Here is a 17291-nt window from a genome sequence, read left to right on the forward strand (position 1 = left end):
TGTGCCTGTAATATGTAAAAGTGCTTTGAGTACTTGTTAAGACTAGAAAGGTGCTCTATAAAAACAGAGCATTTACATACTCTTGAATCAACATCTGTTTCCCTGTTTACACACTATACTCTCCACTTTACTGCTTTTTGAACTTCTGGTTAGATGCCAAACTGCATTTCCTTGTCTCGGTACATGTACCCTGCAATGACAATAAAGTTGAATCTAATATTTAAATATAATTGCTTTTTTTGTTATAAGTTTAACAAGTCATAGCATAGTATGTTGAAAGAATTAAAAAGTAATAGATAGTACAGTATGTGGATAAAAGTTGAAAAGGCAAAGTATGGAATGCAGAGATAAGTCATATTATAGTATGTCTAAAAAAGTAAAGTAAACACTAAGGGGTACGAATACATGAGATACAAGCAGTATTAACAGTGCACATTACTTTTTATAACTTTTTTGGCATACATACTATGGCTTTTTAAATCACTTTACTATGACTTAACAATATAGAGACTTAATTTAAGAGTGAAATAAGTTTAATTAACATGGTGCATGATAGGTTGATATGTAAGAGTCTTTGGCAATTAGACTTTTTTTTCCAAGGGGTAAAGAGGCCATGGAAATACAGGAATATATCCCTCCGATGGAGTGTAGACAGTGGTGGTGGCGGATTAAGGGAGATGGAACTGAGGAACCCTGGGTGCGGGGAATCATGAGAACTGGAGGGGAATGAGGTGGAGGAGGGTCACATCGATGTAGCCTGAAATGACAACTGACAGCAGCAGAGAGCAGAACAGATTTAAAGTTTGAATGCCAAAAAAACAACAATAGCGCACAGAGATTGTGGAATAATCTGGTCACAATGCAGCTGATTAGCTTGAGAGAGAGAGAGAGAGAGAGAGAGAGAAATGTGAAGCATGGAAGTCTTTCTCAATAAGCTTCATCATGATTTGTTATGACTCTTTTCAACATATACGGCAATACTATGACTTGGTTCATCATTCTATACCAGGATTTTTTTTTGGCAAACTATACTATAATTTTTTTGACATAATACTGTATTCTATGACATTTTTGGGACTTTCTTCAACACACTATGACATATACTATTATACTACTATGACTTTTCTTCATCATATGATGTTTTCGTGAATCACAATGAGTCCTTTGAATGTGTCTGTGGGTCATGTAAATATCTATACTGGGCCCCTGGTCTACGACATATTCAATGAACTTTGAAAAAAGTCATGGTATAATATGTCAAAAAGTGTCAAAAAAAACAAAAAATATTTAGAAAAACGTCACATAAATGTTATTTCAAGACAAGTCATAAAAAGGTCACATGGTACGCCCCAAAAAAAAGTCATAGCATTATTGTAGAAAAAAGTCATAAAAATTATAGTATAGTACGTCAAACAAACTAAAAAACTATCATAGTATTGTCTGTCAAAGGAGGTGTACTGTAGTACGTCAAAAAAAAGTCATATTATAGAATGCCGAGAACAGTAATTATGTATAGTAAACAGTATAGTATGTCTAAAAAAACATTGTACAGTATTGACATTTTTAAAAAGTCATAAAAAAGTCAAGTCAAGATATTAAACCTGTTTCCAGCACTTTGAACCTGTAATTGTTTATTCTTTACTAACAGACAAGTTCACAAACTCTCTCTTGAAGCACTAAAATTGATTTAAGTTATCTACAGTACACATACTGTATATATTTATAAATTTTATATTTATACATTATTTTTCATTTTTAGGGGGGCTTGAATGATTGAGTCTGGGACTTGCTTAGATATTGAAACGGATTTCTCTCTAGAAGTGCTAACACTGACTGTCCCCTGTACAGCGGCAGGCTGATACCATAGAGATGGGCGAGCCGCAGGAGAGCAGAGCTCTCAGCTGGGGGTAGATAAACGTATAATGATAATAAGCACACACGGGGACTGTTGTGCACTCGCTTTTTCCACAGCCGGTGATGTCAGCTGATATAACCGATTTAATCTCCGTAAATCTGTCTGGAAACATTGCTTTCATGCAGAATATTGGAGTATTTAGAAATTGCATAGTTTACATAAAACTCTGCAAAGCCATGCACTCTGGTAACAGTGTACGCCACCCAGTGACAAAATATGATGAACTTTTATTTGACAATGTTTTTAATTCTACCTTTTTTAGGGAAAACAACCAGCTTATATAGAATATATTTACACAACATCAAAACAGGATGCAGAGGTTGAATCAGAGGCCACGTGTTAAACCTTTAAGCCTTGCATTGCCATTATGTAGGATATCAATTGTAAAAACAAGGTCCTCACTCACAGGTAAACCACAAAAGCAGCACATCCGGTACAGAATATAATGCTGCTAGTGGGATCCACGGGATAGGCCTATTTCATTTCAGTAGTAGATTGTCTGCTTAGTGAATCTATATTTCATCGTTTGAAATTAGAGATGGTCCGATACCATTTTTTTGCTTCCCGATATCGATTCTGATATTTGAACTTGCGTCTCGGTCGATACAGAGTAGTGATCCGATACCAGTGTGTCATACATTTCATTATGTTTTAACAAGTATATACTACTATTCCAGTAGGGATGTGATATGATGTGATGGGCCGTATCGGAGGCGATACTGATACTGGTGTCATAACATTTGAAATAATCATTTTAAAATACAAAATTGACACAGCACCTGTTCCAGTTTTAGTTTCCTATTTTTAGGCCAACATATTTGGTAGTTTAAGTTTTGTTCATGGTTTTTGCTTACATGTGTATAAAAATTACCCGTGGTTGAGCCCAATGGTCCTTCAGATTTTGAACACTAGATGAAAAGCATTTCTTTTTCTTACAAATTATTTTAGAATTTCCCATGAGATGGAACTGGTTACACACGCAAACCCATCTCTCTCCAGAGTTCAGCCCCAAGTAATGAAGACCAATCTATGCCTCTATTATCTCAACTGGCCAGTGGCCAAGTAAATGAGAGAGAGAGAGAGAGAGAGCAAGAGTGTGGTGGCTCAACAGAATGCACTGAGGCTGTGTGTAAAATAAATGATCTCCGAATCACACTACATGGGAAATGTAACTTAATGTAACCTAATGTGCTTTATTAGCCAGAAAATTGGAAAGCCCTATTAGTTTACAGTAAAGTTATGCCTTGTAGATATCAAATAAAATGACTCATAGACTGACACTTTAATGCGGGTTTTCCCCCTGTTAGTTTTGATGACTCAGATGTAGAGTACCATCAATTCATAGTTTTCTTTTCTGAAAGGGTTTTTATTGTGTTTTCAACATCACTTGAAACCACCAAATCTTAACATGCAGAAACAAAACCAGTTGTCAAACCATCACAATGTAGTAGCTGGATTAAATGAGAGAGAGAGAGAGAGAGAGAGAGAGAGAGAGAGAGAGAGAGAGAGAGATCAGTCCCATCTAATCGGATTAGGCGACTATAGGTAACAGGCTGCTGTCCCTCTCCGCCCTTCATGGGACGGTCGTGTGTGCCGCAAAGTTAGGCTCCGCTGTAGCTCCACTTTTTTTCAACTTTGTTCATTTGTTGATTGTAAACTCAACGTGGTTTCGTTTTGGGGGCGCGCGAAAGTATTTCACTTGGTGAGACGTTTAGGGCTCGGACGGGAATAATATCAATAACTCTCCGAAAATGACTGATGGATAAATGCTCGCGCAATATGCTTCACTATAATATCGTACCAGAGTTTTTGTAATTAAACTCCCGTAGGTGATGCAAGCGACTTTTTAAGGCGACTGAGTTTGATTCCTTCTGGAATAGACTGACCGTCCCATGCAAGCGACTCGCGTGCCAGGCTGCACTCTACCCCGAGGACAGTGCCCTAGGCTCGGGGATTAGATGGTGCTGATCACGGACGACAGGGATGGAGGAGGCGCTTCGTCGGTCCGGGTCAAACAGCTCCAGCAGCAGCAGAAAGTCGGGGGGAACATCACCCAAATTCAGCCGACCATAGTCGAGGAGTCCAACGATGACGACTACCTAGGCTCGTGCGAAGAGGACGATGAAGGGGACGAAGGAGAGACAGACGATGATGAATTCGAAGAAGTTGACTTTGAGGACTTGGAGGATTGTCGGAGCATCGTCTCGGACGACTCCTTCTACCCGCCGGATGATGTGTTCGCGGACTCGGAGAGCACCCCGTCACCGGAAAGCCCAAAACCGCTGTCTTTTTTCCAGGCGTGCTGCACCAACAACTCCACTATCGTCCGGATAATGATACGGCATGGAGTGGCGAAGGAGGAGGTCAATGAGAAGGACAGGAATAACAGGGTATGAATAGGCTGACTTCACACAAGTTAGCCTGGTGACTGTTAGGCTAACGTTACTTTTTAGGCTACCTTCCAGTTTAAAATATCAAAGACAGACTAGTAATGGATACGGCTTAGTTGTTGAACTTTTTTAGTTAAGTTTAATTAATTAGTAAATTGGCTGCAATTAGGCCTACATAGGCTAATATTAGGCCTAGCCTAGCTATAGTATTTTGGTGACATAATTTATTTTATAAGATATGGAGCAAATAAGCTAGGTGGTCTTGTTCAGGGGCACTAGCTAAATATTTTCTTTGGTGTGGACTATTATTAGTAGCTAGTAGGCTAATGTAATCTATTCTGGCTCAACAGATGCACAGTGCTGGGATAAAGCCTGGCGTAATTAGCTGCATTTGGTGCTCGCTGCCCAGGACGGTTGTGATTGTTTAAATAAATATCACTCAATGGAAGCTGAGGAGTCTGGCAATGCGAGACTGATATAACTGTCACTCAGTTCAGTTAAAGAGCCTTAGATTCATTAGGTTATGACCTGGTATTGACATAATTACCTAAGCCCATAGGTTGCTTCAGTGTCTTTGGCCTACTTACCTAAATTTACCGGCCCATGCTGGCCTGCCTCACTGAAAACTTTAAAGTTATTTTCCAAATGTCACATTGAATCTGTAAATTAATTGCAACAATAATAATCAGATACATAATCAGTTAAATAACAATCAACAATCAACTATGATGTTTATTGAAAATGTAGATGTGGGTTGAATAGAGAGTTTCTTACCAGGATGTTGGCTTGAAAATGCTTCATTTTAAATCTTCTGCATGTTTGTATTATTTCATTTTATTATAAGCTTATTTCTATAATCAGCTCACACTTCTATACTTTATAATACCAAACAGTTTTTTGACAGGTCTGTGTATGTTGGCAGACCTCAATTTTGCTAGAGTGAGCAACCTCCAGGTCTATATAACAAACAGGTCTCTCACGGTTAGCAGAACACACAATCCCCTGTGTGTGTGTGGGTATGTGTGTGTGTGTGTGTGTGTGTGTGGTGTGTGTGTGGGTGTTGTGGTGGTGTTTGTGGGGGGGGGGGGGGGGGGGGGGGGGGGTCCTGCAGGCACATTATGTGTATGTGAGCCGACTACATTAATTATTCGGGATTTGGATTCAGTGTGGGAAGTCCCATAAGGTGAAGCACATTATCTACCAATGAGATGATGGCCTTACTGTGTCTAAGAGCCCTTTAAACAGTCTCGCTAATGAACAAAGATGCATTTTAAAGCCATAAATTCCACAATAGGCAAGTAGCGGTGACAGTTCCTGTTGGTTGAGTTATGGACTTTTTAACAACATCAAACATTGATACAACTTTAGTTGGTTGACTTTAATTTACATAAACAAATTAATAAATATTTTCAAGTAATTCATCATAAGAATAACTGCTTATTGGAAAGTTATTGGAAATTCTTTCTGCAGTGCAATCAAAGTATGTGTCCCTTTACACTTTATGAATCGCTTCACTCCTGCCAAAGAACTACAGCCCAGGGCAAAGAGATAAATCCATAATGATGGAACGCCAGACTAGTTTTTCTTTCATCGAGACATTTTGCTGAGCTTAATTGAATTAGCTGGCAATGAGCGCTGTATGCTGAAGATGAATCGCATTGCCTTGTATCTTGTATTCAACTCAACTTCATTGATATTGTCCCCGAGAGGCAATTGTGGTGCAGCAAGGCATACATAAAAGACAATCAGACACACAGCACAACAAAAGACAACAAAAGGAAATTTGCATTGTATTGTTGGGACTTAGTACATTTTTTACAATTTCATGCAGAAACGAGTTGACAAAGCCCTTTTTCTCATTACTAGCACATCGTTTTATACCATCACATGTGGAAGATAACTGTAGTTTTGTCCCATTGGCAACTAAAGTGTTCCAGTAGAGAAATTTGGAGTGCAGTTGTAGTTGCTGAGGGAGAATGTGTGTTTTATTAATTTACTCTCTCCAGTGAAAATACCCCAAATGGTCTGTATGTTTTCATACTACTGACCATACATCACAAAGCTGCGTCTCTAACATTGAGGCTACCCCCATCTCACTTTGCCTTTTTACTATTTCACCATCATCTCTCATCAATTCTCCTTCCTCAATTATGTCGGCTTATGTAATTACCGATGAGGCCATGGGATGGAAGAGTAGAAGTGACATCATTGGAATATATCTCTTCTCTACTGTATGACATGCAAAACATAGGGGATTGGATGCTTCGATATGTGTGTGTGTGTGTGTGTGTGTGTCAGGATGTGTGGTAGTGCATTCAACATTTGCTTTGCTATGCCCTGTGACCTCAGGGATGTGCACATACTCAGACACAATACAGGTTAGGAAACCTCTCCATTGGAAACACATGCTGATATGTATCTGGTAAGGGTAAGAGTATTAGTGCGTGCATGTTCTTACACATCCTGACACAGATGTCAACATCCTTATATAGCACACAGCCTGACAATGTGTTTTTCAAGACAAAGAGGGGTGTTACATCCCCGCCTTGAATTTGACCAAATACAGCATGTACACTATTTCCTCTTTCCCTCATCAGCAGTTACATGGGTGTTACATTGGATACCTAAAATGGCTCTGAAGATACAGGAAAGAGTGTACATTTGCCTAGTTTAGCCTATTATTTATTTGACACACACAAACAAAATAAGTTGTTGTCTCTGTTTCTGTGGTCTTCTTCCAACAGAAAGGTCCGAGGTTAATCCAAGGTTAATGTCAGCTACAGAATGGCAGCCCAGAAGCTGCTAGGGATTCTGTGTTTTTCATAAAGGTACTTCAGCGAGGTGGAGGACTGTAATCATGATCACAACATAGTAAGCTATGTTTAACATGGCCAGAAATTCAAATAATGAAGTAAACATATTTCAGAGAAATCCCAGTTAGCAAAAACCTCAGATTTCCCAATGTTCTGAATGCTTTGCTTTCAACATTTTTTTCTACTCTAGGCTCGGTGTTATGTAACACCTACTCTTGGGTTTCTATTATTGGTCCAGGCAGGCCATCACAGTTTTTTAGGCTACTGCTGTGTTTACATTGGACTGGTCTATATCCACAACCTTCCACTTCTGGGATTACCCCGTTGCCGCTGGAAATTCCGCTATATGTCCCTCTTTTTGGCCGGATATTCATTACTTAAAGGAGAATTCTGGCCAATTTTTACGTTAATCTTGATGGCTATAAATGTGTGTACTTTTGATTGAAAAACCCCCGACCCGAATTGTTCCAGGCAACATGGAGTAGTTGCAACTACGTGTACGAGCTTCCACTGAGCTAAAATGGTGCCTTTGTGCCTCTTAACTGACACAAAATGCAATTAAAATGTTTGTGCAACATGAACAGGGCCCTTACGTGACAATATGTGTCAACTCCGACATTGTTTAAATTCACCAATCCTGTCTCTATCCTGCCGGTAGCTAGCCAACCCTGTTAGCTGCTTATCAAGATTAACGTAAAAATTTGCCGGAATTCTCCTTTAACGCTTTCTTTGTTTTAGAATTTTAAACTCTCTGTCTAATTATGAGGACTAAGGTTAACTTCTCTTCATACCTCTGCAGGTTAAATCCAGACTACCTAAATAGACTATCTGTCAAATCAGAGTTTTGTGTTGCACAACTAAAACAACTTTTGAACATACACGTTCCCCCAAAACAAGTTTCTTTCAAAGGCTATTTTGCTGCAGCACCGGGGCTCCGTGTGGCACTTATCACCACCCATGACAGTTGTGACTGGCTAAAAGACATTCCAATAAACCAGAGCACGTTTCTCTCCCATCCCCGAATGCTGTGTGGACTAGCCAGACCCTCCTCCGCGACATTGTGGAGGAAGGTCCGGCAAAGCGTGACTAACATTGGACTAGCTACATGCAAAGTCAGGGAAAGCTGTAATTTTGGAAACCATTGTTGTTAATTTCTCCCCAAGTTTGGGTCACATTACTGCTCACATCATATCTGGTTGGGATTTCTGACCTATCCATTATGTGGGTCAGAAGTGCCTGTATTTAATTCTCCTTGTATATGATTACGGTTCAGTAATGATATATCCTGTCAGCATCCCAATCCTGACAGTAAATTCTCAGGGTTGTGACTTAGCTAGCAGGTATGTTGGATGAGATTTCAACAATTTTTTGGCATTGTGTTGTAAAAGGTCAAAGACAAATACAAGTCGGTAAACATCAGGGTTATCTCTTCTGAATGTTAACATAGCAATGTTTTTAGGTGTCTCTGTTAGACAGTGTTTCCCCCTTGCTGTGAATTGGATAAGTTGTTATGCTTGCATAAAAACTCAATAAACACACACACACAAACACAGTATCAATCAATCAATCAATCAAATTAAATGAGGCCACCCTGCCTGGCTGTTACCTCTTTCTATCTTGGCAAAGGAGATGGTAGCAAGCATGATGCTGCTAGCGAATACAGATGAATGGAAAAATCAAAACGACAGTCAAACACATCTGCTTTGATACAGTCACGTGAACGCTGCAGAAAGAAACAGAGTTAACATGGAGGCTATTGACAGAAACATGGCCCAGTACGTCTGTGTCAGTGCTTCTGGTGTATGTGATTGAGGGCGGTCTAGAGAGTATTTGCCCGTGTGTGTGTGTGTGTGTGTGTGTGTGTGTGTGTGTGTGCATGTTTTTGAACACAAAGATGTACTGTAAAAACCCAAACGAATGCAATGTTTTATACGTGGTTAATGCAGGCTGCAGAGACACAGGTCGTCTGCCACTCGGATGATTTGCAGGATTTTGCCTTGGCCAGTACTTATTTGGAAGTTTAAAAAAATCACGTTGTGGGTAAGCCCTTATTTTAAAAAGCAAGAAGGTAGTTAGATTGGTTTATTGAAGAAGTCAAAGGCCATTAGTTGCTTTAGCATAAAGGGTCTAATACTAGACATTATGGGGAGATTAAACAGGTTTCTACTTGGCCGGGATCCAGCTAAAGTCAATTAATTCAACCATGATTATCTAAAGATGCTATGGTACTGTACTAATGCACACATGTACTTTGGTCTGGTTTACATGATTTAATTAAGATGGAATGATAACACTGGCTGGGAAACCTGTTATTGTTATGTGTTCATAAGGAACTTTAAGGGTTACACTGAGTATTGTGTCACCGTCGTTGGAGCCAATTACAGCATTCTCACATCAATTGTAGATGCACAATTATGTCTGTCTCCATCTCTGTCTGTGTGTCATTGACTGATACGGCTAAGCCTTTCTATTCTTAGCTATGGATGTTCCCCAGATTACTTTGTAAGTGTGTGTGTGTGTGTGTGTGTGTGTCTGTGTTTCTCTGCATGTGTGTCTTTATGGGCTAATGATACATTGACCAGGTTATTTGTGCGAGTGTGGATGTGTGTTGCCAGAGAGAGTAAGACTGTAGGTGCTTTTTTGAAGAATGTTTTTTGACAACTTGTGTGTGTGTGTATTCAGACTGCATCAAAACCCTAGACTGTATAAAATAGAACTCACTGACCTTGATTGCTAATACAGGTTTTACAAGTACAACTGAAATTCAAATTCATTTTTGGTAAGGAATTTCTATGTATCACCTTGGTTTGTTATGACACATACACTTATTTGGTCAAAATTGTCATAAGCAAAACATAAATAAAAATTTGAAAACTAACCAGCACAATGGAACATCTCAAATGTTGAATGTTTTAGATGGATGGACAGCTTTAATTGATATTAGATGGATAGAAGTTATGTTAGATAGATAGTTATGTGAAAGAAATGCCATCCGCATGGAAAGGTCATATTAATGTGCAGGAAATTGCCATGTATATGATTTAGATTTGAGTAATCTTATTTAGTGTTGACACTAAGTATAAAAAGACCAAATACCAGTTTTTACCGCAGGGCATTTTGGCTATAAACATTACATACTACTTTATACCTTACAAGCTTTTATGAAAGAAAAGGTCAAGAAGTGAAGTCTAGTGCCTGCATTGACCGCCCCCTCCTCCTCATTTTATGAGGGCGGTTACAATCCAGTGTAAGGGAACAAAGGAGATTACAGTCAGGGAAGGGCATATGTCTATGTCCATCAGCGTAAAGTAATGAAAGCTTTAAATTTGCCTTAGTGTGCATCTTCATTTGACCTACATACAAAATACATAATCCTCCCAAAATACATAAAGTGAGGATTTGAATCTCTGTCATGCTCTAAGTCTCACTTCACATTTTACTATATCCCTATCTCACACGTGCACTACACACACCCATCCCTGGAAGTATCTCTCCTGATTGTTTCAGGGTTGTTGTTATTTTTATCCCTTTAGCCTTAGAGTTAGTCATTGAGTGTGTAATAGTGTAGCACATGATTGCCCTTTTCTCAATTCAATGTGTGTTTTTGCAATTGAATGCTGTTTGTGCATTTCGCTGGTGTTCTTCTCTCAGATTCTATAGTCACCAACATTGCCAGCAGCCACAGCTGAAGTGCATCAGAAGAACCCAATAGATGTAAGAAATATTCCTAATAGGGATGTGTTGAATAGAAAACTAGATCCTGGGAGAGAACGGGTAAAAACAGAAGTTAAATGCTTGTGTGTGTTTGTGCGTGTGTGAGAAAGGTTCACAGAAAAAATAGGACATTGCCAGACAACTAAGATTGCTCCAGACATGCTGCAGGGCATGCTGCTAAAGTAAAACACAGCAAAGCTGGAGGCTTGCCAAGAATGTGTGTGTATGTTAGAGAATGAGAAAGACATAGACAATGTTTAAATGAGTGTCTAACCACAAAGAGCAATCTGAATCTGAGCCCTGAAGTGAACTTTTTCCAGACAATCTACCAGGTACTCCACAGGACCTCTCTCCACATTTTTACCCTTAAAACTCTCTTGGCTATTTCAGCCAAGTTTAGTTTATCTTACGTGTGAAAGAACATCTACTGTACATGTATCCAAATGCTGCTAAGTACTACATGATGTTGATAGTGTTCATGGCGTAGCATGATGCTGACAGTCTTGATACTGTTTATTGAAAAATAATTGAAACATTCTGCAACCTGATAAACAGATTTCTGTAAGCATTTAGCATTCGTTTTTTTATATTTCGTCTTTGAAGATTGGCAATATTATTTAGAATTCAGTATGTGGAGAAACACATAACTATCATCGCGTGTGGATGTGTGTGTGTAAAATAAGTGGCTATGGATGAGGTTGGCACCAACTTTGTATGTTTTTTCTATAAAAGTTCAGGCACTCTCTGTACCAATCTTCAGTCATTATTCTATTTATTCATTTTAGCGAGACCAAACTTTTGATCACATCCATACCACAGTTTGAAAGAATAATTTACTGGAGTAACACGGTGTGCCTGGGAACCAAGACTAAAAACCTATCGTGCCAAGAGGCGCAACACATCAAGTAGATTTTACGAGTGCTCTCATGAAGAGAACATCATGTCACAGAAGCAGGCTCACGAATCGAGGAATATCAAATGTGGAACAAATTGTAACCTAAATAGAATAATACTTCATTCTTGCCAGCAAAGTTGAAATTGATTTCTTGAGAGGTTAAATACAACATGGTGTCTTTATACAGGCATATATAACGGACATCCAGGTGAAAAGCAGCACCGGAAGTGGAACGTCGTGGATATAAATGTGTTGTATTTATATAGCGCTTTTCTAGTCTTAACGACTACTCAAAGCGCTTTTACATCATACAGGAAACATTCACCATTCACCTCTTTCATTTGAAAATGAAAGAGGTGTAAGTGAATTGGGGATTTGTTTTGTTTTGATTTCTCTCAGCAGGTATGTGTAGCAGAATACATGTTGTGTTGCTGCAGCTGATGGATGCACCGTCTGTGTGTGCTTTGTTACAGAGAGTGTCTCACTGGTTGACCTTTTCCAGCACACCTGCCTTTATTAAAGCACTAATTAAAGTCCCCTAGGGTCTGCTAGCTTAGCAATCAATAGGTTGTTATGAACAACACACTGTTGTTTGTTTGACTTTGTTGGAAATTCAATTTTTCCGATAGCTGCTGCTTCACAAGTTACGCCTGTCAGCCTGAGCTGAAATACAGTAATACCATCATTTTCATTGAAGAACACCTAGAATCCACTGTTATTTTAATTGCCTGGAAACCATTTCTTGACTTGAACCAATTGAGTATGAAGAATATTGTGTATTCTACTTCTCACAATAAAAACAAACTCCTGACTTCCATTTGCTGGACTAAAAACAGTTCAGTTTTAAGGACTTACATGGAAGTTTTACACCTTTGATAGAAACAAAACAAAACACACCTGTGATGACACAAAAAAGACACAGGGCCCTATCTTGCACCCTACGCAGCACGGCGCGAAGCCAGTTGCAAGTGTCTTTACTATTTTAAGACCGTCCATGTGGTGCTTTGTAAAAGTATTTTAAGTACAAGCCGAGAGACATGTATCACACTACTTTCAACTTTATTCTTCTTTTCTTCTGCACATACCATTCTTCATCATCACATACCTTTCACCTGTATCCTAACTGTGCACTCTAGCGCTCCCAGTGTTCACTAACCGTATCAACAGGACACAACATTTCCCCTTTTCTTAAAGGAATAAGTCACTTCGGTACCCTCAACTGCTGTAAAATATCCTTTCACTAAGGATAGTACCTGGAAACCTATATTTGACCTGAAATTAAGTTATTCCTGTCTTAGCTTGTATACTCAGACTTCAAAACAGTAAGACATTTTTTTCTCACTTAACAGAACAGTCAGTATTTTTTCTCATAGTAGAACACCATGAATGATTTTTTCAATTTGCACAGTTCACACATGTATCCTGTACCATAGTCATCTCTCAAAGTCTGTTAACCATCTGTTAGTCCATCCATTGTAGTCTCATTGTTCTCTCTGATGCAAGCTAGAGGTTTCTTTGGGTAACGTACCAGCTTTGAGGCATTCCATTTCCGACCCTCACTGAGAAGGTAAATACTAGGTCCGACATTCTTTACGACTGTCAGAGGTTTGGTGTATTTGGATGACTCCTTGTAGGCATCTTCCGGTCTCTGGACTTGTACAGCATCGTTCACTTGGTGAAGGTGGGCACTTTTGCTCCTCACTTTCTGTCTGTATTCTCCTTACTGTTTGGGAGTAAACTGACATCCCTTGTCAGAGACCAGGCAGGTCGGATGTCCTTCACGACTAAACACTGTAGCTTAAAAGCGGGTAATCACCTCTGTTGTGACTGAAGAGTTGAATACTACATCTGCCCATTTACGATAATAGTCTGTGAGAATGATGGCAAAACCGTCAGTCCCATGTTACACGTTCAAAATGGCCGGTTATGTCAATGACAACCTTTTCCCATTGTCCATCTGGCATGTGAATAGGTGTAAGTGGTGCAGGTGCAGTCTTCACTGTTTTGTCATTGTATTGGCATGACACACATAAAGTTAACTTACTCTGTACATCTTTGTCCATTTGTGGCCATCAGTACAGTTCTCGCAGTCTCTGTTTAGTGTGCACCACTCCCTGGTGCCCCTTAAGTGCCAAGTCTACCACTTTGGATCGCAGTGATGTAGGCACAATCAAGCGGCCAGTACCTCTCATGACAAGTGTTTTGTCTACAGCCAGTTCGTCTCGTACATTGAAGTATGAATCCAACTCATTTGGTACATTCTTTCTGCATTTTGGCCAGCCTTTCTGTATTTGCTGTTGCAAGTGAGACAGTTCAGAATAAGTGTCACATACAGCGGATAACTCAGACAAGGACACGGTATGCAAAGACTCCATAAAAACAGTAGCTACTATGTCCGGTTCCACTTCCGCTTCGCCTGTGTTAGGCAGTGGGAGCCTGGAATGGCATTCAGTTTCCCAGTGCCGTAAGCAACATTATATGTAAAGCATAGTAGTTGTGCAGACCACCTCGCAATTCGCAGTCCAGCACGGCCAGTACTGTTGGATGTAAGCAGGGTAGTAATTGCTTGATGATCTGTGCGTAAGTTACGCAAAGTGATGTCCCCATAGATAGGTTCTCCACCTTTCTACTGCCCAAACGCATGCCAGCGCTTCACGTTCCACAGTAGAATATTTCCTTTCAGCAGGAGAAAGTGTTCTTCATAGTTAAATATGTAGGCGGTTCAGGGTCGTACAGTGGTAGAGCGGGGCTCTCAACAATCAGTCTCTTTATGTCAGTAAAACTCTGCTCAGCCTCAGCAGTCCAGTTGAACTGTGAGTGTTTCACGTAGCGCGTCAACAACAGAAGTAAAGTCCGGGATAAATTTGCTGTACCATGTGTCATGTGGGAAGGTGCACTGGCCACAGCTGTGCTCTGATCTTGATCTGGGTGAAGCCTCTTTGCATATGGTGTGGCCTAGGAACCGCATAGAAGTCTGGTTAAACTTGCACTTCAGCATGTTCAGCTTAAGTCCTGCCTCTTTCAAGGCAAGCAGTGCCCTCCGTAGGTTGGCATCATGCTGCTGTTGAGTAGTTCCGCAGCAAATCACATCATCCAGATATGCCTGTACTCCTGGCATGTCTGCCAGTATGGTCGTCATCATCTTCTGGAAAGCTGATGGAGCTGAAGCGAGGCCAAATAGGACCTGGCAGAAACAGAAAAGTCTATCATGTGTGATGAATGCAGTTATATCATGGCTGTCTGGATGCAGTAACATTTTATGGTAAGCAGAGGCCAGGTCAATGGTAGAGAAGACTGTAGCTCCTCTCAATTCAGAAAATAGCTCGTCCATGTGTGGTAACGGGTGACAGTCACAACGGCTTTGTTAGGTTCCCTGAGGTCAACACACATGCTCAGTTTTCCTTCATCTTTTCTCTGTGTCTATCGGCGGGACCCATGGAGATGCATAAATGTGTTCTTTAATGCCCTTTTTCTGTAGGTCTTTGAGCTCATCACTTAGCTGGCCTCACAGAGAAAGGAAGTCTTCTGAGTTTTTGTTATATTGGCACAGCTTCTGGTTTGAGTTGAATTTTGTCCACAAACCCTTTGCACAGCCAATCTCCTGTGCCTGGATCTCAAAAGCATTCCGTGGTATTGTGTTTTGGTGCAGTAGGGTCATCAGACCTGTCCGCTGTAACAACTTTTGTACCCTCAATGCCGCAAATAGATCTAGCCCTAATAGAGCAGTGCCTGACTTTACCACTAAGAATGAACCTGTAGTAGTATGCCCATCATCAGTACCTGTGGCATGCATACACCCTTTAACAGGTGTTTTCTCTCTTGAATAAGTGAACAGGTTCACTGTAGGCTCAGAATGTTCACATGTAGGAAAGAAAGTCTGGTAAGTGATCTAAGGAATGATAGACACTGATAAACCTGTGTCCATTTTTAGCTCAATGTCATGACAGTGTCCATTTGCATTCACTTGCTCAGCACAGATAATTTAATCTTGCACATTATCATTCATTAAAAGCACAGTCAGTTTTTTTTTATCACTATTTCACGCACCACCTTTAGATAGTCCAGACAGACACATTTTGGAAAAATGTCCCACTTTTCCACATGAATTGCAGGCCACTTTAGCAGCAGGGCATGAAGGTTTATTTGCTGGGAGCCACAACGGTAGCAGGAACAACGATTAGTTGTAGGCGCCATTGATGAAGCAGGTGTCCTTTGTTCTTTTGCCGGGCCTTCCTTTGCTGTTTATGTATGGCCCTCACTGACGCAGCAGCCGTTGTGGTAGCGTCATTCGTAGTACTGTCGGAGCCGGGGTCAGATCCGTTTCTAACAAAAGTCCGTCTTGTACGTGTATATTGGCAACACGCTCTATCAGTTGATCTCAAAGCATTTGCTCCTCCATATCACTAAACTCACACAGTGCAGCCAGTTCTCGTAATGAGGTTAAATAAGGGTTTATCAACTCATCTGGTTGCTATGCCCTCTGGTAAAATTTGTGACGTTCCGCAATCATATTTACTTTAGGAACGAAATGGTTTCTAAGTCCATCCGCTGCAGCAGCATATGTAATACCTGTATCTGGTAGTGCGTAAAACAGTCTTTGTCCCTCGGTGCCAAGTGCATGGAGAAGAACAGCACGCTTTCTGGCTTTGGGCTACTTCTGCCTGTTAGCATTGATTACTAGCATATAGTTCTTTATAATTCTTTCAAGGGAAGGGAACAGCAGATTCACCAGGGGAAGGCATGAATGGTGTAGGTAAAGGCCCGTTAATAGTCATCCTCGTCGCCAAAAAGGGGTGTTTTGTAAAAGTATTTTAAGTATAAGCCAAGAGACATGTGTCACACTATTATTTATTATTTATTCTTCTGCACATAGATTTCACATTAGTAAAATGCACCTAGGCCAATACACAGCGCACGCACACTCTGCTTGTACACACTATACACAAACACGGAGGGGCATCAGCACACACACATGCAAAAGATTACAAATAAAAATATTACGGTGCAGGTTCGCAAATAATAGCAATGCACCAAGGTACAAACGCGCCTGGCTTTTAAAGGGAATGGGAGATGACACTCTGATTGGTTTATTGCATGTTACGCCCAAAACACACCTATGAATTAATGAAGACACCAAGTACAACCCTTCTGAACCATGTGGCTGGCACACGGACCCTTTTTTTCCGCATTCAAACTTGCAAAAAGTGGATTTGGACACGCCCTAAACGCACCTGCGCCAGGCGCATCACGCCATGCTCTTAGATCGTTAAAATACAAAAGTCAGACTTACTGTAATGCATGTTAAAAACAAAACGGATGAGGCTAACGTCAGATATCGAGTGACAAATGTATCTGTAATCTGTTGTTTCCTACAGGTGTTTAAAAGCTAAGCCATTTACCTAGTCACATTCATTGTCATAACATTAATTTAATCATTTATATATATTGAATTTTGGCTTCCTGTAGAGAGCATGTTTCTACCTATCTGTGAAAGACATGTCTCTCTAACCGAAATACTTCCATGTATACACTGTGTATATGTCAACTGAGAACTCTGTGTTCCC

General features: G+C 40.3%; 1 protein-coding gene across 1 annotated transcript in view; it reads left to right on the top strand.

Annotated features, from left to right (window-relative positions):
- Positions 1-3457: 3457 nt before the first annotated feature.
- Positions 3458-17291, top strand: part of ankrd33ba (ankyrin repeat domain 33ba) — a 19565-nt gene continuing 5731 nt past the window's right edge. Inside the window, exon 1 of the mRNA XM_032503752.1 lies at positions 3458-4305. Within this exon, the coding sequence (XP_032359643.1) occupies positions 3874-4305 (432 nt within the window). The 5' untranslated portion in view covers positions 3458-3873. The remainder of the gene's footprint in view (positions 4306-17291) is intronic.

The sequence above is a fragment of the Etheostoma spectabile genome, chromosome 22 (genome assembly GCF_008692095.1).
Source record: "Etheostoma spectabile isolate EspeVRDwgs_2016 chromosome 22, UIUC_Espe_1.0, whole genome shotgun sequence".
In the NCBI taxonomy this organism is placed as follows: Eukaryota; Metazoa; Chordata; class Actinopteri; order Perciformes; family Percidae; genus Etheostoma; species Etheostoma spectabile.